The following is a 27,327-nucleotide window of genomic DNA, read 5'->3' as shown; positions in this document are numbered from 1 at the left end:
GTCCTGGTCAAGCCTGCTTATGTCTGTTCTGGTAAAGACTGCCTATGTCTGTCCGGTCAAGCCTACCTATGTCTGTCCTAGTCAAGCCTGTCTATGTTTGTCCTGGTCAAGCCTGTCTATGTCTGTCATGGTCATGCCTGTCTATGTCTGTCCTGGTCATGCCTGTCTATGTCTGTCCTGGTCAAGCCTGTCTGTCTGTCATGGTCATGCCTGTCTATGTCTGTCCTGGTCATGCCTGTCTATGTCTGTCATGGTCAAGCCTGTCTATGTCTGTCCTGGTCATGCCTGTATATGTCTGTCCTGGTCAAGCCTGTCTATGTCTGTCCTGGTCATGCCTGTCTATGTCTGTCCTGGTCAAGCCTGTCTATGTCTGTCATGGTCAAGCCTGCATATGTCTGTCCTGGTCAAGCCTGCTTATGTCTGTTGTGGTAAAGACTGCCTATGTCTGTCCGGTCAAGCCTGCCTATGTCTGTCCTAGTCAAGCCTGTCTATGTTTTTCCTGGTCAAGCCTGTCTATGTCTGTCATGGTCATGCCTGTCTATGTCTGTCCTGGTCATGCCTGTCTATGTCTGTCATGGTCAAGCCTGTCTATGTCTGTCCTGGTCATGCCTGTCTATGTCTGCCCTGGTCAAGCCTGTCTATGTCTGTCCTGGTCATACCTGTCTATGTCTGTCCTGGTCAAGCCTGTCTATGTCCGTCATGGTCAAGCCTGCATATGTCTGTCCTGGTCAAGCCTGCTTATGTCTGTTCTGGTAAAGGCTGCCTATGTCTGTCCGGTCAAGCCTGCCTATGTCTGTCCTAGTCAAGCCTGTCTATGTTTGTCCTGGTCAAGCCTGCCCATGTCTGTCCTAGTCAAGCCTGTCTATGTCTGTCCTGATCAAGCCTGCCCATATCTGTCCTGGTCAAGCCTGCCTATGTCTGTCCTGGTCAAGCCTGTCTATGTCTGTCCTGGTCAAGCCTCTCTATGTCTGTCCTGGTCAGGCTTGTCTATGTCTGTCATGGCCAGGCCTGCCTATGTCTGTCCTGATCAAGCCTGCCTATGTCTGTCTTGGTCAAGCCTATGTCTGTCCTGGTCAAGCCTGTCCATTTCTGTCTTGGTCAAGGCCGTATATGTCTGGCCTGGTCAAGCCTGTCTATGTCTGTCATGTTCAAGTCTGTCTATGTCTGTCCTGGTCAAGCCTACCTATGTCTGTCCTGGTCAAGCCTGCCTATGTCTGTCTTGATCAAGCCTGGCTTTGTCTGTCCTGATCAAGCCTGCCTATGTCTGTCTTGGTCAAGCCAGCCTATGTCTGTCCTGGTAAAGATTGTCTATGTCTGACATGGTCAAGCCTATCTATGAGTGTCCTGGTCAAGCCTGCCTATGTCTGTCCTGGTTAAACCTGCCTATGTCTGTCCTGGTCAATCCTGCCTTTGCCTGTCCTGGTCAAGCATGTCTATGTCTGTCCTGGTCAATCCTGTCTATGTCTGACCTGGTCAAGCCTTCCCATGTCTATTCTGGTCAAGCCTGTATGTGTCTGTCCTAGTCAAGTCTGTCTATGTCTGTCCTGGTCAAGCCTCTCTATGTCTGTCCTGGTCAAGCCTATGTCTGTCCTGGTCAAGCCTCTCTATGTCTGTCCTGGTCAAGCCTGTCTATATCTGCCCTGGTCAAGCCTGTCTGTGTCTGTTCTGATCAAGCCTGCCTATGTCTGTCCTGGTCAAGCCTGTCTATGTCCTGGTCAAGCCTGCCCATGTCTGTCCTGGTCTAGCCTGTCTATGTCTCTCCTGGTCAAGCCTGCCCATGTCTGTCCTGGTCAAGCCTGCCTATGTTTGTCCTGGTCAAGCCTGTCTATTTCTGTCCTGGTCAAGCTTGTCTCTGTCTATCCTGGTCAAGCCTATCTGTCTGTCCTCGTCAAGCCTGTCTATGTCTGTCCTGGTCAAGCCTACCAATGTCTGTCCTGGTCAAGCCTGCCAATATCTGTCCTGGTCAAGCCTGTCTATGTCTGTCCTGGTCAAGCCTCCCTATGTCTGTCCTCGTCAAGCCTGCCTACTTATGTCCTGGTCAAGCCTGTCTATGTCTGTCCTGGTCAAGCCTGCCTATATCTGTCTTGGTCAAGCCTGTCTATGTCTGTCCTCGTCAAGCCTGTCTATGTTTGTCATGGTCAAGCCTGCCTATATCTGTCTTGGTCAAGCCTGTCTATGTCTGTCCTCGTCAAGTCTGTTTATGTCTGTCCTCGTCAAGCTTGTCTATATCTGTCATGGCCAAGCTTGTCTATGTCTGTCCTGGTCAAGCCTGTCTATGTCTGTCCTGGTCAAGCCTGCCCATGTCTGTCCTGGTCAAGCCTGCCTATGTTTGTCCTGGTCAAGCCTGTCTATTTCTGTCCTGGTCAAGCTTGTCTCTGTCTATCCTGGTCAAGCCTATCTGTCTGTCCTCGTCAAGCCTGTCTATGTCTGTCCTGGTCAAGCCTACCAATGTCTGTCCTGGTCAAGCCTGCCAAAATCTGTCCTGGTCAAGCCTGTCTATGTCAGTCATGGTCAAGCCTGTCTATGTCAGTCCTGGTCAAGCCTGTCTATGTCTGTCCTGGTCAACCTTGTCTATGTCTGTCCTGGTCAAGCCTGCATATGTCTGTCCTTGTCAAGCCTGTCTATATCTGTCCTGGTCAAGCCTGCCTGCGTCTGTCCTTGTCAAGCCTGTCTATGTCTGTCCTGGTCAAGCCTGCATATGTCTGTCCTTGTCAAGCCTGTCTATGTCTGTCCTGGTCAAGCCTGCCTGCGTCTGTCCTTGTCAACCCTGTCTATGTCTCTCCTGGTCAAGCCTGCATATGTCTGTCCTGGTCAAGCCTGCCTACGTCTGTCCTGGTCAAGCCTGTCTATGTCTGTCCTGGTCATGCCTCTCTATGTCTGTCCTGGTCAAGCCTGCCTGCGTCTGTCCTGGTCAAGCCTGTCTATGTCTGTCCTGGTCAAGCCTGTCTATGTCTGTCCTGGTCATGCCTGTCTATGTCTGTCCTGGTCAAGCCTGTCTATGTCTGTCATGGTCATGCCTGTCTATGTCTGTCCTCGTCATGCCTGTCTATGTCTGTCATGGTCAAGCCTGTCTATGTCTGTCCTGGTCATGCCTGTCTATGTCTGTCCTGGTCAAGCCTGTCTATGTCTGTCATGGTCAAGCCTGCATATGTCTGTCCTGGTCAAGCCTGCTTATGTCTGTTCTGGTAAAGACTGCCTATGCCTGCCCGGTCAAGCCTGCCTATGTCTGTCCTAGTCAAGCCTGTCTATGTTTGTCCTGGTCAAGCCTGTCTATGTCTGTCATGGTCATGCCTGTCTATGTCTGTCCTGGTCATGCCTGTCTATGTCTGTCCTGGTCAAGCCTGTCTATGTCTGTCATTGTCATGCCTGTCTATGTCTGTCCTGGTCATGCCTGTCTATGTCTGTCCTGGTCAAGCCTCTCAATGTCTGTCCTGGTCAAGCCTGCCTATGTTTGTCCTGGTCAAGCCTGTCTATTTCTGTCCTGGTCAAGCTTGTCTCTGTCTATCCTGGTCAAGCCTATCTGTCTGTCCTCGTCAAGCCTGTCTATGTCTGTCCTGGTCAAGCCTACCAATGTCTGTCCTGGTCAAGCCTGCCAATATCTGTCCTGGTCAAGCCTGTCTATGTCACTCATGGTCAAGCCTGTCTATGTCAGTCCTGGTCAAGCCTGTCTATGTCTGTCCTGGTCAACCTTGTCTATGTCTGTCCTGGTCAACCCTGCATATGTCTGTCCTTGTCAAGCCTGTCTATGTCTGTCTTGGTCAATCCTGCCTGCGTCTGTCCTGGTCAAGCCTGTCTATGTCTGTCCTGGTCAAGCCTGCATATGTCTGTCCTTGTCAAGCCTGTCTATGTCTGTCCTGGTCAAGCCTGCCTGTGTCTGTCCTGGTCAAGCCTGTCTATGTCTGTCCTGGTCAAGCCTGCATATGTCTGTCCTGGTTAAGCCTGCCTATGTCTGTCCTGGTCAAGCCTGTCTATGTCTGTCCTGGTCATGCCTGTCTATGTCTGTCCTGGTCAAGCCTGCCTGCGTCTGTCCTGGTCAAGCCTGTCTATGTCTGTCCTGGTCAAGCCTGTCTATGTCTGTCCTGGTCATGCCTGTCTATGTCTGTCCTGGTCAAGCCTGTCTACGTCTGTCATGGTCATGCCTGTCTATGTCTGTCCTCGTCATGCCTGTCTATGTCTGTCATGGTCAAGCCTGTCTATGTCTGTCCTGGTCATGCCTGTCTATGTCTGTCCTGGTCAAGCCTGTCTATGTCTGTCATGGTCAAGCCTGCATATGTCTGTCCTGGTCAAGCCTGCTTATGTCTGTTCTGGTAAAGACTGCCTATGCCTGTCCGGTCAAGCCTGCCTATGTCTGTCCTAGTCAAGCCTGTCTATGTTTGTCCTGGTCAAGCCTGTCTATGTCTGTCCTGGTCAAGCCTGTCTATGTCTGTCATTGTCATGCCTGTCTATGTCTGTCCTGGTCAAGCCTGTCTATGTCTGTCATGGTCAAGCCTGCATATGTCTGTCCTGGTCAAGCCTGCTTATGTCTGTTCTGGTAAAGACTGTCTATGTCTGTTCGGTCAAGCCTGCCTATGTCTGTCCTAGTCAAGCCTCTCTATGTTTGTCCTGGTCAAGCCTGCCCATGTCTATCCTAGTCAAGCCTGTCTATGTCTGTCCTGAGCAAGCCTGCCCATATCTGTCCTGGTCAAGCCTGCCTATATCTGTCCTGGTCAAGCCTGTCTATGTCTGTCCTGGTCAAGCCTCTCTATGTCTGTCCTGGTCAGGCCTGTCTATGTCTGTCATGGCCAGGCCTCCCTATGTCTGTCCTGATCAAGCCTGCCTATGTCTGTCTTTGTCAAGCCTATGTCTGTCCTGGTCAAGCCTGTCTATTTCTGTCTTGGTCAAGCCTGTCTATGTCTGCCCTGGTCAAGGCCGTATGTGTCTGTCCTGGTCAAGCCTGTCTATGTCTGTCATGTTCAAGCCTGTCTATGTCTGTCCTGGTCAAGCCTACCTATGTCTGTCCTGGTCAAGCCTGCCTATGTCTGTCTTGGTCAAACCTGGCTTTGTCTGTCCTGGTCAAGCCTGCCTATGTCTGTCCTGGTCAAGCCTGCCTATGTCTGTCCTGGTAAAGCCTGTCTATGTCTGTCCTGGTCAAGCCTGCCTATGTCTGTCCTGGTCAAGCCTGTCTATGTCTGTCCTGGTCAAGCCTGCCTATGTCTGACCTGGTCAAGCCTGTCTATGAGTGTCCTGGTCAAGCCTGCCTATGTCTGTCCTGGTTAAACCTGCCTATGTCTGTCCTGGTCAATCCTGCCTTTGCCTGTCCTGGTCAAGCATGTCTATGGCTGTCCTGGTCAATCCTGTCTATGTCTGACCTGGTCAAGCCTTCCTATGTATTCTGATCAAGCCTCTATATGTCTGTCCTGGTCAAGCCTGTCTATGTCTGTCCTGGTCAAGCCTGCCTATATCTGGCCTGGTCAAGCCTGCCTGTGTCTGTCCTAGTCAAGCCTGTCTATGTCTGTCCTGGTCAAGCCTCTCTATGTCTGTCCTGGTCAGGCCTATGTCTGTCCTGGTCAAGCCTCTCTATGTCTGTCCTGGTCAAGCCTGTCTATATCTGCTCTGGTCAAGCCTGTCTCTGTCTGTTCTGATCAAGCCTGCCTATGTCTGTTTTCGTCAAGCCTGTCTATGTCCTGGTCAAGCCTGCCCATGTCTGTCCTGGTCAAGCCTGTCTATGTCTGTCCTGGTCAAGCCTGCCCATGTCTGTCCTGGTCAAGCCTGCCTATGTTTGTCCTGGTCAAGCCTGTCTATTTCTGTCCTGGTCAAGCTTGTCTCTGTCTATCCTGGTCAAGCCTCTCTGTCTGTCCTCGTCAAGCCTGTCTATGTCTGTCCTGGTCAAGCCTGCCTATGTCTGTCCTCGTCAAGCCTGCCTACTTATGTCCTGGTCAAGCCTGTCTATGTCTGTCCTGGTCAAGCCTGCCTATGTCTGTCCTCGTCAAGCCTGCCTACTTATGTCCTGGTCAAGCCTGTCTATGTCTGTCCTGGTCAAGCACTGACACTCTCCCTGCAGTCTCTTCATTCGCCTTGTGATGCATGAGGGAATTTTTTGCTTTTCTTAAAGTTGTAAGATGAGCACCAGTTTGGATTGAGCGGAAAGAAATTCATACCAACGATATCACTCTTTTAATGGACGGAATGTTGAATATTACCTTCTGTAACATGGTAATTTATAACTAGAATAGTCTATGATTAACAGCGTATCAGACAATTGAATTCTCTGTTTACAACCTCTTCTGTGACAATGTTGAGCTTGATTTACAAGTTATTTTATTTCAAGTTAGTAGTTTGGAAGAGGTTGTATATCAGCGAAAGTTTGTCATTTGCAACGCTTTCTATAATGTATCACACCTAGTGGTCCAAGCCAGTCAGGTCCAACTCACACCCAGCCACACCCACTCATATATTTGTTTAACTAATTTTTAAAATTACTCGATGTTTTAGCTTTAATGACGCTACTCGAGAGTTTGTTCCATTCATCTACAACTTAATTACCAAACCAATGTTTTCCTATATCCTTTCTAAATCTAAATTTTTTTAAATTGAAACTATTGCTGACAGTCCTGACTTGGTTAGCTGCTTTTAGCACGTTATATACAGCCCCTATATTTATTCCTGTTATCCATTTACTCACCGCAATCATTTCTTCCCTAATTCTTCTCCCTTTTGGAAAGTACAGATTCAGGGTTCTCAGTCTGTCCTCGTAGAAAAGATTTCTGATACATGGGATCAACTTTGTCATCTTTCTATGTACGTTTTCCAGTGTATTTTTATGCGTTCTGTAATACGGTGACCATAACTGTGCTGCATAATCTAAATGAGGCCTAACCAATGATATATAGAGTTGAAGAACAACCTGAGGACTCCTGTTATTTATACCTCTTGATATGAAGGCAAGAATTCTGTTAGCTTTATTGCGAACACTTACCCGCTGTTTTCTTGGTTTTAGATTACTGCTAACCAGAACTCCTAAGTCTTTTTTCGCAATCTGATATTAAGATCTACATTATTTTACAAGTGACATGGTTATTTTCCTTTCCAACGCATGGAACTTTGCATTTGTCTATATTAAACTGCATCTGCCACTTCTCTGACCACTACATCAGTCTGTTCGGATCTTCCAGCAGCGCCTTAGTGTCCTCGTCAGAATTAATTCGACGGCCTATTATGTTGTCGTCTGCAAACTCGATTATGTTGTTATTTATTCCCTCATCTATGTTGAACAACAAAAGACCCAACACTGACCCCTGTGGAACACCGCTTGTGACGCATCCCCACAGATTTCTCCCCATTTATGCACACTCTCTGTTGCCTATCAGTCATGCCTCTATACAGGTAAAAATTTCTCCTTTTCCATGAACCTCTACTTTCCTCTATAACCTCCGATGGGGAATTGAAGTCCATATACACAATATCAATATCATTACCATGATCTACCTCCTCAAATACCTTAGTGAAATCAAAGTTAATAAATTCGTAAGACAAGAACGCCCCTTTGTAAAACAGTGCTGAGGTTTATTAGTCAATTTGTATCTTTCAAGGTGGTTTCGAATAGCTTCTGCAGTTATTGATTCCATCAGTTTTCCCACATTGGAGGTTAGGCTTATCAGGCTATAGTTGAGAAGTATCACATCTGCCAGCTTCCACTTACCTGGCACTATGCCAGTTTGTAGAGATATGTTGAAAAGACTAGCCGAAGGTCTGCTAAGTGCCTTCTTACATTCCTTTAAAACTCTTGCGAACAGTTCATCAGGGCCTGGGGATTTGTTGCGTTTTAATTTCTCTATTTGTCTGAGAACCATGTTACTAGTGACTCTGTGCATAATTTATTTTCGTCCTGTTCTACTTAATTTATTCTGGAATTTTGCTAGTATCTTCCTGTGTAAAAACTGAGAGGAAATAAATGTTAAAGTTTCTACGTATTTCTTTACCACTGTCAGTCAGTTGACCTGAATAGCTTTTGAGTGGCGTATTTTGTCCCTAATCTTACTTTCATATACCTGAAAGAAACTTTTTGAGGGTAATCTTCGAATCCCCTGTTACTTTAACCTTATAATCTCTTTTTGCTTTTCTTATTCCCTTTTTTATTTCTCATTTTAATTGAATTCATTTATTTATTAACTTTCCATCTCCTTTTTTGATTCGCCTGTAAATGCCTCTCTTTTGACCTATGAGATGCTCTAATCTATTGTTTATCCTTTTAGTGTCATTTTCGTTTTAATTAATTTCCCTATTTGGAACATAAGTAGTCTGAGCAGCTAGAACTATGCTTTGAAAAACTGTAATATCGGCAACAATCACAACCTACCTGACTCTTAGTCAGGGCATTCTAGGTAATTTCTCAGTCCTATGAAATCGGCCAAGCGGAAGTCAGGGATATTAACTTGATCGTAGTTATTAGGATAATTCCATGATATATTTAAACTGAGTGATTTGTGATCACTTTCCCCAAGCTCATCATTAACCTCAAGATTATTAATTAGTGATTCCCTGTTGGCAAGAACCAAGTCAAGAAGGCTATTTCCTCTAGTTGGTTCTGTCACACAGTTTTAAAAAGCAGTCTTGAATAGTATCAAGAAAGTCGCCGGACTCAAGATTTCCTGTCAGATTCTTCACTTAATTTGTCTAAAATTAAAATCTTCCATTAACACGACATTTTCATATCTAGATGCCTTATGAATTGCATCCCATAGAAAATTACTGCATTGCATATCAAGGTTTGGGAGCTGTAAATCACACCCAAGATTAGTTTTTCACGATCCTTAAGAAACTGTTGCTAAGCAGATTCTGTGCCCGACACTTCTAATTTGATATCTTGTCTGATGCAACAATTTAAATTATCTATGACACACATCGCCACTCCACCACCCTTACTGTTTATTCTATCAGTGTAGAATAATTTATAGCCTTGTATGTGGCATTCAGAAGGCGTTTCTCTATCTGTCAGGTTGAATCAGGTCTCTGTTATAGCAATAATATCTATGCTTCCTGCACATGCAATTAATCTTGGCTCATACATCTTATTACTGATATTATTAGAATAGTAAACCTTAATGGAGCTAGTCATTTGCTGCCCTCTACTGTCCTTCTCTTTGTTTGTTGACCAGTTCCATTGCCTTTATTAGCAACTTTATGATAAATAATGTCATTTAACATATCCCTGAGGTAATCTGGTAATATCTGCTATTTTCATCCCTCGTGTTGCAACCTGTTTATTTCCCACATACGCTCATACCTCTATCACCTATCTGTTAAAAGTCCTAGACAAGTCAGCAACGGTCCCTCGATCGAGTTGGCTAACGCTACCACTTCTGCCCCAGAGAGACGTATCACTTACCTTGCATACACATCACGTTTTCCATAGAAATTGCCCTAGTTGTCTTATGTGTTCGGACATCTAAACCTCAAAACTTGACACTTAAATCTATCTCTGTATCTGTCTCCTTGCAGCGTCGTCAGTGGAGGGGAAGTTGACTATGACCCGTCTCAACAGGGAGTCGCCTGCCCCACAGGAGACACACTCTCACACCACCAGCATAAAACCGGACCTCACTATGTCTTCCATGGCCAGCATTAAGCCAGACCTTACCCCAATCTGCCTCAAACCAGACCTAACCACCACCAGTATCATGCTGGACATTATCACCACCACCACCCCTGATACTACTTCCAGCCTCAAGCAAGAAAACCTCACCACCACCACCACCACCACCACTACCACCGCGTCTACAACCAGCATTAAACAAGAGGTTGGACAGAATCCAGTCAGTAAGGCTTCTCCAGAAGAGGGTACCTCTGGTTTCTCGACAGCTCTACAGTTAAACACCAATTCTAACAACTTACACAAAAATATTCCAGAAGAGCTTTAGTGTATTTCAGTATCCTCGGCAGTAGAAAAACTTCAGAGTATTTCAGCGTTTTCTGTAGCAGAAGAGCTTCACTGTATCTCACCGTCCCCTGGAGCAAAAGAGCTTCAGTGTATCTCACCGTCCCCAGGAGCAGAAGCTCTTCAGTATATCTCACCGTCTTGACTAGAAAAGCTTCAGTGTATCTCACCGTCTTCCAGGACAGCACTAGCATGTCCTTGCTCCCAGGAGCAGCACACAGTAACAGAGGGCCAGTCGAAGGAAAATCTGGAAGTAATAATAGAGGCAAAAAATCTTTCTGGACCAGACATGAATGAACTACAAACTGCCTTCACGACTGACTCCTCTGTCAACAACTAGTCGCAAACTTTGCTAGCTCAGACAGGCCATGAAGCAGAACTTCCAGACATAGAAGTCAGACACTTCTCTACATGTCCCTATTTCACTCATGTCGATAGCCAAAGATTTGGCGAGTTAACCAGTTGGGCTATCAGTACTTAAATTGCAATAGCCGAGTTATTAGTATATCAGTATTAGTAATAGCATTGTATTAAAGTGCTAAACTTGGAAGTCATTCAGAGTTACATAGGAATTTGTTGACTAACATTGTGTACAACGAAACGGAATTGTTATGAGGACGCTTTTAATTAGTACAGTAATTCATTTTCATTTCAAAAAAAGGTAGAAAAAAATGTTCATTCAAGATGAGAGTTTCACTTAGCAAAACGGAGTAAACATGTCAAGGTGTTGAGGAAAAGTCGAAAATGACTGGGACTTTCTCTGTGATGAACTGGACAATTGGTGTGACCGAGACAGGGATACCAGAGTACGTACTGTCTCCCACACCTGACACCGAGGAAGGGAAGGTGACAGAAGCCTAATTGCAACTTGATTAAAAACTAGCTCTTACCAACAACAATGGAACATTGTAAGATTTGGAACCCGCAATAAGACTTAAAAAATCTAGTGGCTAACGCGACGGGCTGGAGTTTTGAGACTCTATGACCGCGGGTTCAATCCCGGCCGGGGGTATGGTTTAACACGCAATAAGTTCACAGGTGTGTGAAAGTTAATTGCCCTGAATACGAGAATAACCGGAGACCCAACCAAATATTACTTTTCTTTAGCTGATAATGCAAAACAGCAAGCCAGCATTGAAATTCACTTTGAAAGTCTGAGATTACAAGAAATGATGCGCTGAGCATGTTAGCAATGCAAATGACAACAGAATTATTCTGGTATGAAAAATACTAGCCTACTGTTACATACGTCAATACATCACGTGATGTGGGGAAAAATTAGTAGCGCAGCCCACACCATCAGAGAACTTGAAGCCAGCAACGTATGGAGCACTAGTGTATGTGTGGGATTAAGAATGATCATTGTCTTGTGAGCACAAAGTCCCAAATAAACAAGATTTTGAGAACAGTGGGGGGAAACAACAGACTTAGGCCACAGGGACTTCCAAAGAAGGGAGAAAAAAGACACGAGGAAAAGCAAAACGAGAATGAATAAGAGTCTTTAGCATAAAATGGCGTAGACTGAATTGATAATTACACGAAGGAGTCATGTAAGGTCTGGAGAATGGGACGTAATTAATTCTCATCCGAGGAAGGGAAGGTTCATTCCAATTCATCGGATCAAGAGCCTTTCACCAGTATCACAACAAGCCTCTGGAAAGGACCAAAATTATAAAAGAAGGGGGGGGAACACCTCTATAATTACAACGGCAGTATTGAAGCTCCTATAACGATTCTTCTAATTTACTACAAACCCCTGGAAAATACTATTATTGCCTTTATTTCCAGTACGTTTCGCTCAAAGGAAACGTAGAGGAAATAAAATCTTGTTCTGCTGCGTGTTTGACGTCACGTTTCCTTCCTGAAACTCCTGATGATTGTAAGTAGCTACAACTATTATTGAATAGTTGTAGCAACAATTATCATTAAATGGTTGTACCTACAATTGTTAAATTGTTGTAGTTACAGCTATTATTAAATGTTTAAAGCTACTACTATTGTTAAATGATTATAGATGCTTTTGTTAAATAGTTGTAGCTACCACTATTGTTAAATGGTTGCATTACAATTATTATAATCGTAACTAAACACTAAACCCACAAGGGTCATACAACGATTAAATGGTTGTAGCTACCACTATTGTCGAATGGTTGTAGCTACCACTATTGTCGAATGGTTGTAGCTACCACTATTGTCGAATGGTTGTAGCTACCATTATTGTCGAATGGTTGTAGTTACCACTATTGTGGAATGGTTGTAGCTACCACTATTGTGGAATGTTTGTAGCTACCACTGTTGTGGAATGGTTGTAGCTACCACTATTGTGGAATGGTTGTAGCTACCTCTATTGTGGAATGGTTGTAGCTACCACTGTTGTGGAATGGTTGTAGCTACCACTATTGTGGAATGCTTGTAGCTGCCACTATTGTGGAATGGTTGTAGCTACCACTATTGTGGAATGGTTGTAGCAACCACTATTGTGGAATGGTTGTAGCTACCACTATTGTGGAATGGTTGTAGCTACCACTATTGTGGAATGGTTGTAGCTACCACTATTGTGGAATGGTTGTAGCTACCACTATTGTGGAATGGTTGTAGCTACCACTATTGTGGAATGGTTGTAGCTGCCACTGTTGTGGAATGGTTGTAGCTACCACTATTGTGGAATGGTTGTAGCTACCACTATTGTGGAATGGTTGTAGCTACCACTATTGTGGAATGGTTGTAGCTACCACTATTGTGGAATGGTTGTAGCTACCACTATTATGGAATGGTTGTAGCTACCACTATTATGGAATGGTTGTAGCTACCACTATTATGGAATGGTTGTAGCTACCACTATTATGGAATGGTTGTAGCTACCACTATTGTGGAATGGTTGTAGCTACCACTGTTGTGGAATGGTTGTAGCTACCACTATTGTGGAATGGTTGTAGCTACCACTATTGTGGAATGGTTGTAGCTACCACTATTATGGAATGGTTGTAGCTACCACTATTATGGAATGGTTGTAGCTACCACTATTGTGGAATGGTTGTAGCTACCACTGTTGTGGAATGGTTGTAGCTACCACTATTGTGGAATGGTTGTAGCTACCACTATTGTGGAATGGTTGTAGCTACCACTATTATGGAATGGTTGTAGCTACCACTATTATGGAATGGTTGTAGCTACCACTATTATGGAATGGTTGTAGCTACCACTATTATGGAATGGTTGTAGCTACCACTATTGTGGAATGGTTGTAGCTACCACTGTTGTGGAATGGTTGTAGCTACCACTATTGTGGAATGGTTGTAGCTACCACTATTGTGGAATGGTTGTAGCTACCACTATTATGGAATGGTTGTAGCTACCACTATTATGGAATGGTTGTAGCTACCACTATTATGGAATGGTTGTAGCTACCACTATTCTCAAATATCTGAAATAAATATCAAAACTGTATTTACCTAAGTTTATCCTCTCCCTGAGTAATTTTCTTTATTTTACTGCATGTTTTTGTATTTTCTCAGTTAAATTCCCAAGGCTAACTCCAACAGTCTGATGGATCAAAGTGGCTTGTGTCTACTCAAATATTAAACGTATACAAACAACAGTTTCCAATTGTCCTGTAATTTTACCCTATATGACAGATTAATTAACCTGTTATAAAATTTGAATCATTGCGTTTCGTTTAGTATGTATTAAAACTTAAGTGAATTTATCTATGGATTTAATTAAGATAGGTAGAGAGCACCAATATTACTCTGGTCCCTCTGCAGTACACCTTTGTTCCGTACCTTTGGTTTTACAGTGGTTTCGTTTTATATTGAGGCAAGGAGACTAGGCCTGTCAAAAATTTCTCTGCCTGTACTTACCAGGTTAACATCAGAAATTTACCTCCTACTGTTTACGAGGTTAGTTGCCACAGTTAGCGTCAAAAAAATCGTTGTCTTAATATTTACCAGGACAGCAGCCACGGTTATAATGAAAGCTTAGCAATAAAGGCGCAGAAAAAGTGTCTTTATCATAACCAAATGCCGCTTAAGAGATGGGGAAAAGTCGGGAGAATTGAGGCTGACGCTGGTTCACGTGTCTGACCTTTTACTTCTCGCCGCTCTTGGTGTTGTCCAGAACCTTAAGTTTTAACTTTATGGTCTCGTACAATGTGCTCTTCAATAACACCAGTGGTATGTTCTTCAGTAATACCAGTGGTATGTATTCTTCAAAAACACCAGCGGTACGTGTTCTTCGGTAACACCAGTGGTGTGTTCTTCAATAACACCAGCGGTGTGTGTTTTCAACACCAGTGGTGTGTGTTTTCAACACCAGTGGTGTGTGTTCTTCAATAACACCAGCGGTGTGTGTTTTTCAACACCAGTGGTGTGTGTTCTTCAATAACACCAGTGGTGTGTTTTTCAACACCAGGGGTGTGTGTTCTTCAATAACACCAGTGGTGTGTTCAGTAACATTCAGTGGTGTTCTTCAATAACACCAGTGGTGTGTGTTTTTCAAGAACACCAGTGGTGTGTTCGGTAACATTCAGTGGTGTGTGTTTTTCAATAACACCAGTGGTGTGTGTTCTTCAGTAACACCAGTGGTGTGTTCAGTAACATTCAGTTGTGTTCTTCAATAACACCAGTGGTGTGTTCAGTAACATTCAGTGGTGTTCTTCAATAACACCAGTGGTGTGTTCAGTAACATTCAGTGGTGTTCTTCAATAACAACAGTGGTGTTCAGTAACATTCAGTGGTGTTCTTCAATAACACCAGTGGTGTGTTCAGTAACATTCAGTGGTGTTCTTCAATAACACCAGTGGTGTGTTCAGTAACATTCAGTGGTGTTCTTCAGTAACACCAGTGGTGTGTTCAGTAACATTCAGTGGTGTTCTTCAATAACAACAGTGGTCGTTCTTGCCTTTATAACTGGTGCTTGAATACTGCCTTGTTGCATGGAGAAGTTATTTCAGTCATCTGCGGCTGGTACAGACTCAAGACTGAGAAACTGTCACACAACATGGACTCTTACAGTGTTTTTCGAATTCGCTATTTTAATTATTTTCTTGGATTAATTACCAGCTTTTCTTGCTACGACTAATAATTTTATTTTTCTAGTGGCATTACGTGATGTTAATTAAAGACCTTTATATTATAATTTAAACTTAATATTGTTCTTAAACAGTGATCAGCTAGGTCGTCCCATGGCTGTTTTCTGTCAAGCCTAATCAAACTATATTGTGATAGTCAGACATTATTAACCGTCATCCCATTAATTTTATTTAACAAAGAAGATAATAGGAGCAAATATATAAATCAGACACTTGTTTAATGCTTGGAAACTTTATTACGATATTACAGAGGAAAAAGCATTGATATATGTAGAAGGTTACATGTATAAGGTGATTGTTTCACATGACAACTGTATCCTAGTGGATCAGGATCAATTTACCTAAAACTTTTAAAATGTTACAACAACCAGTGATAAATACAACTGTAGTGCCCAGACTGATAAGTGTTGATTCAGGGCAGCGGCGTCTGTGTAGATCCTCTCTGTTGATGACTCTGGTTTCTCTCCAGTTGATCAGATGTCTGCAGCTATTCCTATGTATAATACATGCAAGTGTTAGGTGTAGCTATACGGCAGTCATGTGTGTGTTCATTAATACGTGTATCTAAATCTCTGTCCGTTCCTCCCATGAAGATTTTGTTCCACACTCGCATGGTGTCATACATACCCCGGCCTTAGAATCGACAACATTTTTTATTTCAAGATGGTGAGATTCTCATTAGTGGTGATAGTGGTAATAGCCAGTCTTATTCCACCTGAAGTAAATACACTGGAGATACTTCTCTGTTAGGCAGGAATACAAATAAGACTTTGGATTTATCGGCCTTGATGGTGTGAGAATTTGTTATTGCCCGTTGACTGTAATTGTTGATGAAGTGGGAGGACGAGTGTAGTAATGAGAAACTCTGTCGAATGATGTTGCCTCCCGTAGGAATTCTGGTTCTACAGATCCAGATAATTCTAAAGGGGGAAAATCTAGTTATCACTTCTGGTTTTTTCTTGATGTGGACGTAATGGAAAAACATCACATCCTTCTTGTTTGTGCGCTTACAATGGAACGTTAGTTTGTCACTGTATTCCAAATGATAAACCTACTAACTGCAAAATAAATGTGCTGTCTTTATAATAAATGCTAAGCTTAGCATGTACCTATAGGATAACATAAATAAATCTAGATAAACTTATAATTGCTACGAGAGAGTACATTATTACATAAAGAAGCAGGGAGGTGGTAATACCACGAGAGTACACAATGAATGGATGGTTAAGTGCAGTACTCTAGGCTGCAGGGATAAGTACGTAATATTTTAGTGCACTGTGTGTGAAAGTGTACAGTGGTAGGTAATATTTAGATAAGTACTGTGTAAACTATACGGTCAGCACATTTTTGTGAATATATATATATATATATATATATATATATATATATATATATATATATATATATATATATATATATATATATATATATATATATATATATATATATATATATATTACGGGTTATGCCCGACATTTTTTATTTGAGTATATTCCAGTTACGAGGTTTCACTTAATATTGTATAGCGGACTTCTTCACTAAGTAGCTAAAGTAAAGATTTCCGACTTTATATTATTATCTGACCTCATGTATCATGATATTACTCTTTAATTTTATGTATAAATGTTAATTCTAATATTTATGTATATATAGAAATAAGGAAAGATGATGGAATCGCTATTTAAAAGACCGGCCACTAATTATGCTGCCGGCTGAAGTAAAAGCTTTTGTCACGTGACCAACCTGACGTGAGAGTTACTGGTTACTGACACAAACAGTAGGTTCATACACTCTCCTCTGAGCAGGTTCAGGCCCTCAGCCCCGTTCTAGAATATTACTTAGTCTCAGACAAAGTTTGGATCCCATTGCGGTGCAGTATCTAGACACCGCTGTAATCAGTAATCCTATTAAGTTGGAATTTGTTTATGATTTAGGGGTTATTCTACCTTTATGGAGGATCTGTTCATGGTCTCTGGTATGGTCCCTGGTATGATCGGTAACGTTATCTACTCGTCTCTGACTCAGTGATAGTGTGTTATTAGCTGAGATTTCAGTCTGTCTATACTCTATACTTTAACATAGACTTCTGGCTTTAAGGATAATTGTGTTTTAAGTTAGACAATGTGTATATATATATATAGTATAATCTCGCCTGGTATCTAATATGAATCGGTCTTTATTGAGACGATAGTTTCATTTGATACATTTGGGATTTCCATGTAAATATATTATTGTATAAGACTCGTGTCATTGAGTACATGCATTGTACAGAAACATTTACAAGTCGTATGTTGACTGTTTTCCGTATTAAATGTATCTTTATGTATTACACTGCAAGAGAGAGAAGAACTTTGAATCATACTAAGTTTTTATATGAATTCTTTTGTGTTAAAGACCACATATTTTATTTAGTCGGATCAGTCTCCTAATTATAATTCCCGAATTAAAATGGCATTTGCCTGAGGACAACTAGACCAGAGCTCAGTTCGACGTCTTGTTACAGAAAGGTCCAAAACAGGCCTATAGACATGGCCCCTGACGTAACTAATATATATATATATATATATATATATATATATATATATATATATATATATATATATATATATATATATATATATATATATATATATTCATAAAAATGTGGAAACCCAAATGGGTTACACAGTACATATCTCTAGCACATTTCCTGAAACTGTACACTTTTTCATGGTGTACCAAAAATATTACGTACAATAAGTGGTACAATAAAGCAAGTATAGTAGGTGGTATGGAACAATGGTAAGCTAGCACGGGACGGTAAGCTTGCATGGGACATGTCACCAGCAAGCTCCTCTCATTAAACATCAAAATCTTTTTCCAGTTCCGTCTGCAACGCTTGGTGGGACCAGGACTGCAAGTGACTGGAATCTATCTGCAGGATACAACTGAAAGGTGGCGTCGTATACGTGTAGAACTGACAGCTGTTGTCCTATGTAACGTCTAGAGATGATACCTTCATGTAATGTGTAGGGCTAACATTTGGCGTCTTATATTGCACGTGTAAAACTGATAACTGACGTCACAGACAACGTCTAGAGCTGATGTAGCTAAAAAGCGACTTGGAAGCCTAGGTATTACAGTAACTTGTAGACAGCCAAGAATAAAATTAATGTTAAAAATGTAAAATAACCTACACTCCTTTACTAGAAGCGCCATTTTTGAAGTCCTTCAAGAACACGGCTACCGCTATGCTAGCCATATTTGCACTGAATTGTGAAGAGTGGACGAAAACTAGCAACAGCTGAACGAAAATGTAAAGTTAGATCATAAATGATATCGATGATTATATTCCTTTAGCAGTGACAGAATTCCTTCAATATGTTCACAGAAACAATAAGAACGCACCATATACTGTAAACTACTGAACTTGAAGAACCTGCCAATCTCGGCCAGGAAAAAACTAGAGATGATTGGAGTTTACATCCTGTCGTCTTGTTTGTGTAGCAGCATCTTACTTGATGTCTCCGTCTTCGTTATCCCAGGGTAAGATACTGTTCATGTTGCCAACGTTCTCAGTGGCTCTATTCTTCATCTTCTGGCTGGCCACGGAGGTCTTGGGACGCTCCTTCTCCTTGGCCCTCACTTCCTCACGAGTCGAGTCTGACCCGGACTGAAGGCCCACGGTAATGTCGTCCTGAGTCTGAGGCTCACCGCCAGTAGCACCCTCCCCCTCCTCCTCAGTGCTGATGGCTGGTCCAACTTTATTTTTGCTTCTTCGCGGCTTCTTTTCTGCCCACATCTCGATATTGTCTTCACTGCCATCATCAGCCGGGTCTTCAGGTGGCGCTGCCTCCTCGTTCTTCTTTTCCATCATATTCTTTCTCTCACTTTCTTCTAGTTTCTTATCATGATCTCCGGCATGGCTTTCGCTCTTCATCGCTACTTGCCCTGTGCTCACCTTCACCTTCACTGGGTCGTACTTTTCGGTGAAGGTCATAGCGAAGCGGGCTGGAGTCTTGCGAGCTGACCCAATCCGCCTCATCTTAGCAGATGGCAGACGACGAGGTCGCGTGATGAGAACGGGGACATTAGCAGCCTCAGTCTTGGCAGGTGCCTTTGGGTCCTTGGAGGCAGCGGTGCTTGGACCTTTCCCAGTTCCCGGCCCCACCGTTGGCTTTCCCGTGGAGCTGGGAAGGACGGAAGCTGTTGCTGTCTCCTCTTGGATGATGATCCGTGGCTGAGCGAGGCGACGGGACTCCAGCATGTCAGTGTCGGAATCGTCGGATTCACCGCCGCCACTGAGAGCAGCCGTCAGTAACAGCTCTTCGTCGTCTAGGAAAGCCGGGTTATCGTAACCATCCGAGTCGCATCTCTTTTTCTTTTTCTTCTTCTCAGGGATGACTTTAAGATGAGCTGCTCTCGGTGCCTCCAGGGTTTTGGGCGGCGCCTGTCCTGGAACCCTGGGCTTGAGAGGGTCGTCGTCGATACCATCACCGGAGAAGTCGAGGTCGTGCGTGAAGGCCAGTTGGTCGATGGCGCCGGTGAGGGCCCCGAAACCATCCATCTCGTCGTTGGGATCGATACTATCGGAGGCAAACTTAGTCTGGCTGAGTGCATCACCTAAGATGTCTACCGTAGGAGGACCAGTCTCTGTACCCAGGAGACCACCATAACCCTTCTTCTTCGCCGGCCTGAGGAGAGATGGAGTAGATACAAATTACAGGATAAAGAAGGACGTAGTACAGCTGTCTCTCTCTCTCATATATATATATATATATATATATATATATATATATATATATATATATATTGTGTGTGTGTGTATATATACATATATGCTGTACTTCATACCTCCAGGACTCAAATCCGACTAACCAATTTAATTGAATCAATTCAAAAATGTTAGCCGGTTCACACTACACAACCAGCATGTCAAATTCCTATAACCCTTCGTCGCCACTCGTCCAGCTCTAACACATACACCTGCTGGATGTTCCTTCAGATTCTCTGTCCAACCATTCCTTGGAACGACAACTATCCCCTCCCTTCTTACTATTACGTAGGGTATTGTTAAAAATGTGTACAAAAAAAAAAAACGCTCCATATATAATGTAAGTTTATTGGTTTTGTTCTGATATACTCAACCAAACGCGTATTAGTCCTGAAGAACAGCCAGGACAGAACAGGAGAGGTGTGTGGCAGTACTGGAAGAGCGGCGGCTTGAACAAGACGTCGTAAGACGTTATGGTTTGGTGCTTGTGTAAGTAAGGAGGGGGGTGATTAAGGGGTGTGCTTATGCCATAAGTTGCATTAATAATTTTTGTATTTACTCTCGTGATATTTCCTTTAAGGCCCTAGTGTGTGCTGGGGCCTGTGTAGTGAAGAGTACAGATATGTTTTACCTGCAGGCTATGTGGCCGGCAGAAGGGGCGGAAGGTGTCAGATCCCCACTATTTACATGTTTTAACTCTTATCACAGTGCTGGTGAGTTATTGTGTAATATGTAGAGTAGGTTGTATACTGTATAAGTTTGCTATTAACATAGTTATATTTTTGAACATTTAGTTTTTGTGGCCATCTTTAAAATATAAGTATTGGCCATTTAATTAACGCTTTTTTGTGAAGGAACAAGCTTAGCCCTGGGTTGGTGTGGCATTTTTAACATTGTAAATGCCCTTAGACAGGTTATAACCCCCAGTATTATTTTTACGTAACGTAATAAATGCGTTACACTTGCCCTCAGGCTTTATACATTCTGGTGCTCATCCAATTCCTCTCCATCCTTTCTAAATGCTATTCCTTGAGTAGCCTTCAGAATGGGCTGGAAAAAATATTTCGTTTGCGTTTGTAATGGATCTGCCTAGTATGGGCCCGTAGGCCTACGGTAGTATTCTTTCACTGTTATGTTATCTCTTTAATAACCCCTCCTCTGCCCTCTGAAGGCCTCATAATCACACCACAAACTGCCTTCATGCATGATGTCTCCACTGCCTCCAGCCTCCTTCCTGATGCCACGTTTGCAAGCTGTGCTTCAAACGTTGCAGCACCAGACACATTCCTCTTGTTTTTCTCCTATGGATATTTTTTTCCCACCACAGACACCGTGACACTCCTCCTTTTTTTCCTTCACCTATTTTATAGTCCACCTCGTCTATCACTGACCCATCTGACAACACGTCCACTCCCAAATATCTAAAAACATTCACTTCCTCTGTACTTTCTTTTGTCAATCTGCTTATATGTGGTTGCAATCGTAATGAGTTATTTATGCAGACATGAATTAAGTCACACACACACACCTAGGACAAAATGGTAACTAACACAAAAAAAAATTTTTAACTTGTTTAGCTATAAAAACTTTGGGGTCCAGTTCCTGGACCCATTATGTGACTGTAACCTTTTTACCTACCGTCAACAGGATGGGTACTGAATGCATAATAAATATATTAAACTAAAACTGTCATCACTATTTAAACGTTTTTGTTACTCTCGTCACCTTACTCTTATCTTAGATTCCTTCTAATCTCCTTCTTTGACTCGCCCTCCCAAACTCGTCCACCAACCTTCGCAATTTCTCTTCAGAATCCCCCAACAGAGCAACTTAGACAACACCCATATCCTTATCAGATTCATTTTCTTTTAAGAACATAACTCTCCCCCAACACCCTAACATTTACTTCTTTCGCAGTCCCGTCTAAGATTATTGTATATTTACGGTGCATCAACCAGAGAAATTTAATGAATTTAGAGAAACTTCTGTAATGAAATTACAGGTTCTCAGTGCTTCATCAGTAGCATATACACTTGAATCCAGTATGTACAGTACACTATTAGAAGAGAAACGCAAATTTAATAAACTTTTTTTTCTGATACTGCAGGTGTGTGGAAATGCAAGTGTTAGTAGTATACACAGGTGTGTGAATACGTAACCCTTAACAGGTTTGTGTAGTATTACTAGTGTGGGGGTAAGTTACCTCTTAGCAGGTGATTCTAGTCTGGCAAGTGTGGGATTACCTATCACTTGACAGGTGTGCGTAATATTACAGGTGTGGGATTTCTTACGCTCATTATAGGTGTAGTATTGTTACCCTCTTTACAGCTATTATTACGCGTGTGGAAATGCTTACCCTTTGACAGGTGTGGAGGCAGCTGTCTGCAGTCCCCACATCTCCCGTCGAAGGAACTCCCCGGATACTCCTCTTCGATGCAGCGCGTCGATGGTGACCCGACCTACCCGCTGCCAGAGGTCAGGTCAACCAGGGGGGTGCCACATGCCAGGTCAGGTCAACCAGGTGGGTAACAGAAGTCAGGTCAACCAGGCACGGCAATGAAAGGCGCAGAAAAGCGTTAGATATTTGAAGCAGAATGTGTAAGTAGGATAAACGAGACGAAGAAGGACGGAAGCTCAGAGAGGAAATAGGAAGGTTGTGTGTGCTATTGTTGTAATCAAAGCCCCTCGTCGACAAATATCTGCTGAAGAGGGACTCTGATTGAGGATGAAATATACAGAACCTTGCTAGTCTCTCATTTACCGTCCATGTGGGATGTACCTGTTTACTGATCATTGATTATGATTACATTAATAAGGTTTTGGTCCGTATTTATGATACATCGTAACAAACACACAGCCAAGTGTGACCATGGACACACAGGAGTCGATATGTATCACCTAGGAGAGACGCTATCTCCTAGGAGAGACACTATCTCCTAGGAGACGCACCATCGCCTAGGAGACGCACCATCGCCTAGGAGAGAGACTATCTCCTGGGAGAGATACTATATCCTAGAGACAATATATCCTGGAATTGACGCTATCTCCTAGGAGAGACACTATCTTCTGGGAGAGACACTATCTCCTATGAGAGATACTATCTCCTGAAAGTGACACTATTTCCTGGGAGAGAGACTCCTAGGAGAGACACCACACGCCTATCATTCCAGCACTTACCTGCCTACCTTGCCAGCACCCACTTACCATTCCAGCACATACCTACCTCGCTAGCACCCATCTACCATTCCAGCACATACCTACCTTACCAGCACCTACCTACCATGCTAGCACCTACCCACTATTCCAGCACATAGCTACCTTTCCAGCACCCACCTACCATTCCAGCACATACCTACCTTGCCAGCACCTACCTACCATGCTAGCACCTACCTTCCAGTTGCTGAGAGCGCCCTTCCTCTGCTTGGCCTTGGTCTTATCTTTGCTCTTGATGACCATAACCCCAAGGCTCTCTTCACCTCCGTCACCGCCTCCTCCTATAGGAAGGCTGTACATGTAGAGATAATCCTTAGCTTTCTCTTGGGAGATGGCTCGCTCCAGCGCGATCACGATCTTCGCCCACTGAGCCACCAGAGGGAAGAAATGTGTAAGATTTGTGACAAAACAAAGCTGGGCGAAACGGTTTATTGTCAAACGAGAAAATTCTACATAGAGCGAAAAGTTGCCCCCAACAAAATCTTGCTCTGCAGCTAGTTTCTTTGTCTGCAATACAAAGTGGTCATGGAGTACGGTGATATTTTTAACTGACCAGAAATCCTAAACGTAGTGAAACAACAATGGTACGTCAGCGACTTTTTCTCTTTCAAGTCTTTGTACCTGTGATCCTTTTACCTCGTGTTATATATATATATATATATATATATATATATATATATATATATATATATATATATATATATATATATATATATATATATATATATATATATATATATATATATAATGTATATATATATATGTATATATATATATATATATATACATATATATATATACATATATATATATATATATATATATAATGTATATATATATATGTATATATATATATATATATATATATATATATATGTGCCGAATATGTAAAACTGGTCAATTAGCAAGAACTCATTTAAAATTGAGGCCTTTCTAAAATTTTCTCTTATACGTTTAAAGATATATTTTTAGTTAATGTTAATGTAAAAAATTTTAATTTTGCATCAAAAGAATCTTAGAAAACTTACCTAACCTTATTATAACAAGAACTATTTTAGCCTAACCCAACTAAAAATATTTAAAATCTGTTTACAATAATTTAATACTAAACCAACACAATGAAATATATTTTTTTCGTTAGGTTCAGAATGATTTTGGCGAAATTATTGCATACACAAATTTTCACTTGTCCTATATAGCAAGATGAGCATTGCTATTTAAGCCAAGATCGCAAGTTCTGCCTATTCGGCACGACATATATATATATATATATATATATATATATATATATATATATATATATATATATATATATATATACATGTGTGTGTACTCACCTATTTGTACTCACCTATTTGTGGTTGCAGGGGTCGAGTCCTAGCTCCTGGCCCCGCCTCTTCACCGGTTGCTACTAGACCCTCTCTCTCCCCGCTCCATGAGCTTTATCAAACCTCGTCTTAAAACTGTGTATGGTTCCTGCCTCCACTACGTCATTTTCTAGGCTATTCCACTGCCTTACAACTCTATGACTGAAGAAATACTTCCTACTATCTCTCTGACTCATTTGTGTCTTCAACTTCCAATTGTGGCCTCTTGTTTCTGTGTCCCCTCCCTGGAACATCCTGTCCTTGTCCACCTTGTCTATTCCACGCAGTATTTTATATGTCGTTATCATGTCTCCCCTGACCCTCCTGTCCTCCAGTGTCGTCAGGCCGATTTCCCTTAATCTTTCTTCATAGGACATTCCCCTTAGCTCTGGAACTAACCTTGTTGCAAACCTTTGTACTTTCTCTAGTTTCTTGACGTGCTTTATCAAGTGCGGGTTCCAAACAGGTGCTGCATACTCCAGTATGGGCCTGACATACACGGTGTACAGTGTCTTGAATGATTCCTTACTAAGGTGTCGGAATGCTGTTCTCAGGTTTGCCAGGCGCCCATATGCTGCAGCAGTTATCTGATTGATGTGTGCTTCCGGAGACATGCTCGGTGTTATACTCACCCCAAGATCTTTCTCCTTGAGTGAGGTTTGCAGTCTTTGGCCACCTAGCCTATACTCTGTCTGTGGTCTTCTGTGCCCTTCCCCTATCTTCATGACTTTGCATTTGGCAGGATTAAATTCGAGAAGCCATTTGCTGGACCAGGTGTCCAGTCTGTCCAGGTCTCTTTGAAGTCCTGCCTGGTCCTCATCAGATTTAATTCTCCTCATTAACTTCACATCATCTGCAAACAGGGACACTTCTGAGTCTAACCCTTCCGTCATGTCGTTCACATATACCAAAAATAGCACTGGTCCTAGGACCGACCCCTGTGGGACCCCGCTCGTCACAGGTGCCCACTGTGATACATCATTACGTACCATGACTCGTTGTTGCCTCCCTGTCAGGTATTCTCTGATCCATTGCAGTGCCCTTCCTGTTATATGCGCCTGATGCTCTAGCTTCTGCACTAATCTCTTGTGAGGAACTGTGTCAAAGGCCTTCTTGCAGTCCAAGAAGATGCAATCAACCCACCCCTCTCTCTCTTGTCTTACTTCTGTTATTTTATCATAAAACTCCAGAAGGTTTGTGACACAGGATTTGCCTTCCGTGAATCCGTGCTGGTTGGCATTTATACTCCTGTTCCGTTCCAGGTGCTCCACCACTCTCCTCCTGATAATCTTCTCCATAATTTTGCATACTATACACGTCAATGACACAGGTCTATAGTTTAGTGCCTCTTTTCTGTCTCCTTTTTTGAAAATGGGAACTACATTTGCTGTCTTCCATACCTCAGGTAGTTGCCCAGTTTCCAGGGATGTGTTGAAGATTGTGGTAAGTGGTACGCACAACATATCTGCTAACTCTCTAAGGACCCATGGAGAGATGTTGTCCGGTCCCATTGCCTTTGAGGTATCGATGTCCCTTAGCAGTTTCTTCACCTCCTCCTCATCTGTATGTATGTCGTCCAACACTTGTTGGTGTATTCCTTGTTGGTGTCCCCATCTGGTCTGTCCCCCCAGAGTCCTTCCTGTCTCTACTGTAAATACTTCCTTAAATCTCGTGTTGAGCTCCTCACATACCTCTTGATCGTTTCTTGTGAGTTCTCCACCTTCTTTCCTCAGCCTTATCACCTGGTCCTTGACTGTTGTCTTCCTCCTAATGTGGGTATACAGCAGTTTCGGGTCAGATTTGACTTTCGATGCTATGTATTTTTCATACTGTCGCTGGGCCTCCCTCCTTATCTGCGCATACTCGTTTCTGGCTCTTCTACTAATCTCCTTGTTTTCCTGGGTCCTATGCCTCCTGTACCTTTTCCATTCTCTGTTGCACTTAGCTTTTGCCTCCCTACACCTTCGGGTAAACCAAGGACTCGTCTTTGTCTTCCTATTATTTCTGTTTCCCTTGGGAACAAAACTTTCCTCTGCCTCCTTGCACTTTGTTGCCACATATTCCATCATCTCGTTTACTGATTTTCCTACCATTTCTCTGTCCCACTGAACCTCCTGCAGGAAGTTTCTCATACCTGTGTAGTCCCCCCTTTTGTAGTTTGGCCTGTCCCCTTCAGTTCCTGTTACCTTCTCCACTTGTAACTCTACTATATAGTCAAAACTCAGAACCACATGATCGCTAGCTCCAAGGGGCCTCTCGTAAGTGATGTCCTCGATGTCTGAACTGCTCAGGGTGAACACAAGATCCAGTCTTGCTGGCTCATCCTCCCCTCTCTCTCTGGTTGTGTCCCTGACATGTTGATGCATGAGGTTTTCAAGTACCACATCCATCATCTTTGCTCTCCATGTTTCGGGACCCCCATGTGGCTCCAGGTTTTCCCAGTCGATCTCCCTGTGGTTGAAATCGCCCATTACCAGTAACTTTGCTCTGCTCGAGTGAGCTCTTCTTGCCACCTCAGCCATTGTGTCCACCATCACCCTGTTGTTTTCTTCGTACTCCTCTCTTGGCCTCCTGCAGTTCTGTGGTGGGTTATACATCACTCCAATGACTACTTTATGTTCTCCGGACTGAATTGTACCTACAATGTAGTCTCTTTCTCCAATCATGTCCATGCCTTCCATTTCCTCAAATCCCCATTGGTGTTTTATGAGCAGTGCAACCCCTCCTCCCCCTCTACTCCTTCTATCTTTCCTCAGGATCTGATATCCTGTTGGGAAGATTGTGTCTGTTATTATCTCAGCGAGTTTTGTTTCTGTGACTGCTATGATGTCTGGGGATTTTTCACTGATTCTTTCATTCCACTCCTCATGTTTATTCGTTATTCCATCCGCATTTGTGTACCAAACCTTTAGTTTCTTTTCTATCATTGTGGTCATGCAAGTATATTGGGGTTGGGGGAGGGAGAGCCTTGGTGGGGGGCCTATATGGGGCT

At 42.9% G+C, this 27,327-nt stretch overlaps 2 protein-coding genes across 2 annotated transcripts in view; one reads left to right on the top strand and one right to left on the bottom strand.

Annotated features, from left to right (window-relative positions):
- The window catches only part of LOC128685320 (opsin-5-like), a 117,993-nt gene extending 105,598 nt beyond the window's left edge, over positions 1–12,395 (top strand). The window contains exon 8 of the mRNA XM_070082817.1: positions 9,478–12,395. Coding sequence (XP_069938918.1) covers positions 9,478–9,896 — 419 coding nt within the window. The 3' untranslated portion in view covers positions 9,897–12,395. The remainder of the gene's footprint in view (positions 1–9,477) is intronic.
- Positions 12,396–16,475: 4,080 nt separating this feature from the next.
- Positions 16,476–27,327, bottom strand: part of iav (transient receptor potential cation channel subfamily V iav) — a 106,591-nt gene continuing 95,739 nt past the window's right edge. The window contains exons 14-16 of the mRNA XM_070082816.1: positions 23,146–23,334; positions 22,112–22,221; positions 16,476–19,675 (exon numbers count right to left, since the gene is read on the bottom strand). Of these exons, the coding sequence (XP_069938917.1) occupies positions 18,496–19,675; positions 22,112–22,221; positions 23,146–23,334 (1,479 nt within the window). The 3' untranslated portion in view covers positions 16,476–18,495. The remainder of the gene's footprint in view (positions 19,676–22,111; positions 22,222–23,145; positions 23,335–27,327) is intronic.

Source organism: Cherax quadricarinatus, chromosome 8 (genome assembly GCF_038502225.1).
Source record: "Cherax quadricarinatus isolate ZL_2023a chromosome 8, ASM3850222v1, whole genome shotgun sequence".
NCBI lineage: Eukaryota > Metazoa > Arthropoda > Malacostraca > Decapoda > Parastacidae > Cherax > Cherax quadricarinatus.
The sequence above is the reverse complement of the archived record's forward strand: the minus strand, read 5'-3'. Positions and strand labels throughout refer to the sequence as shown.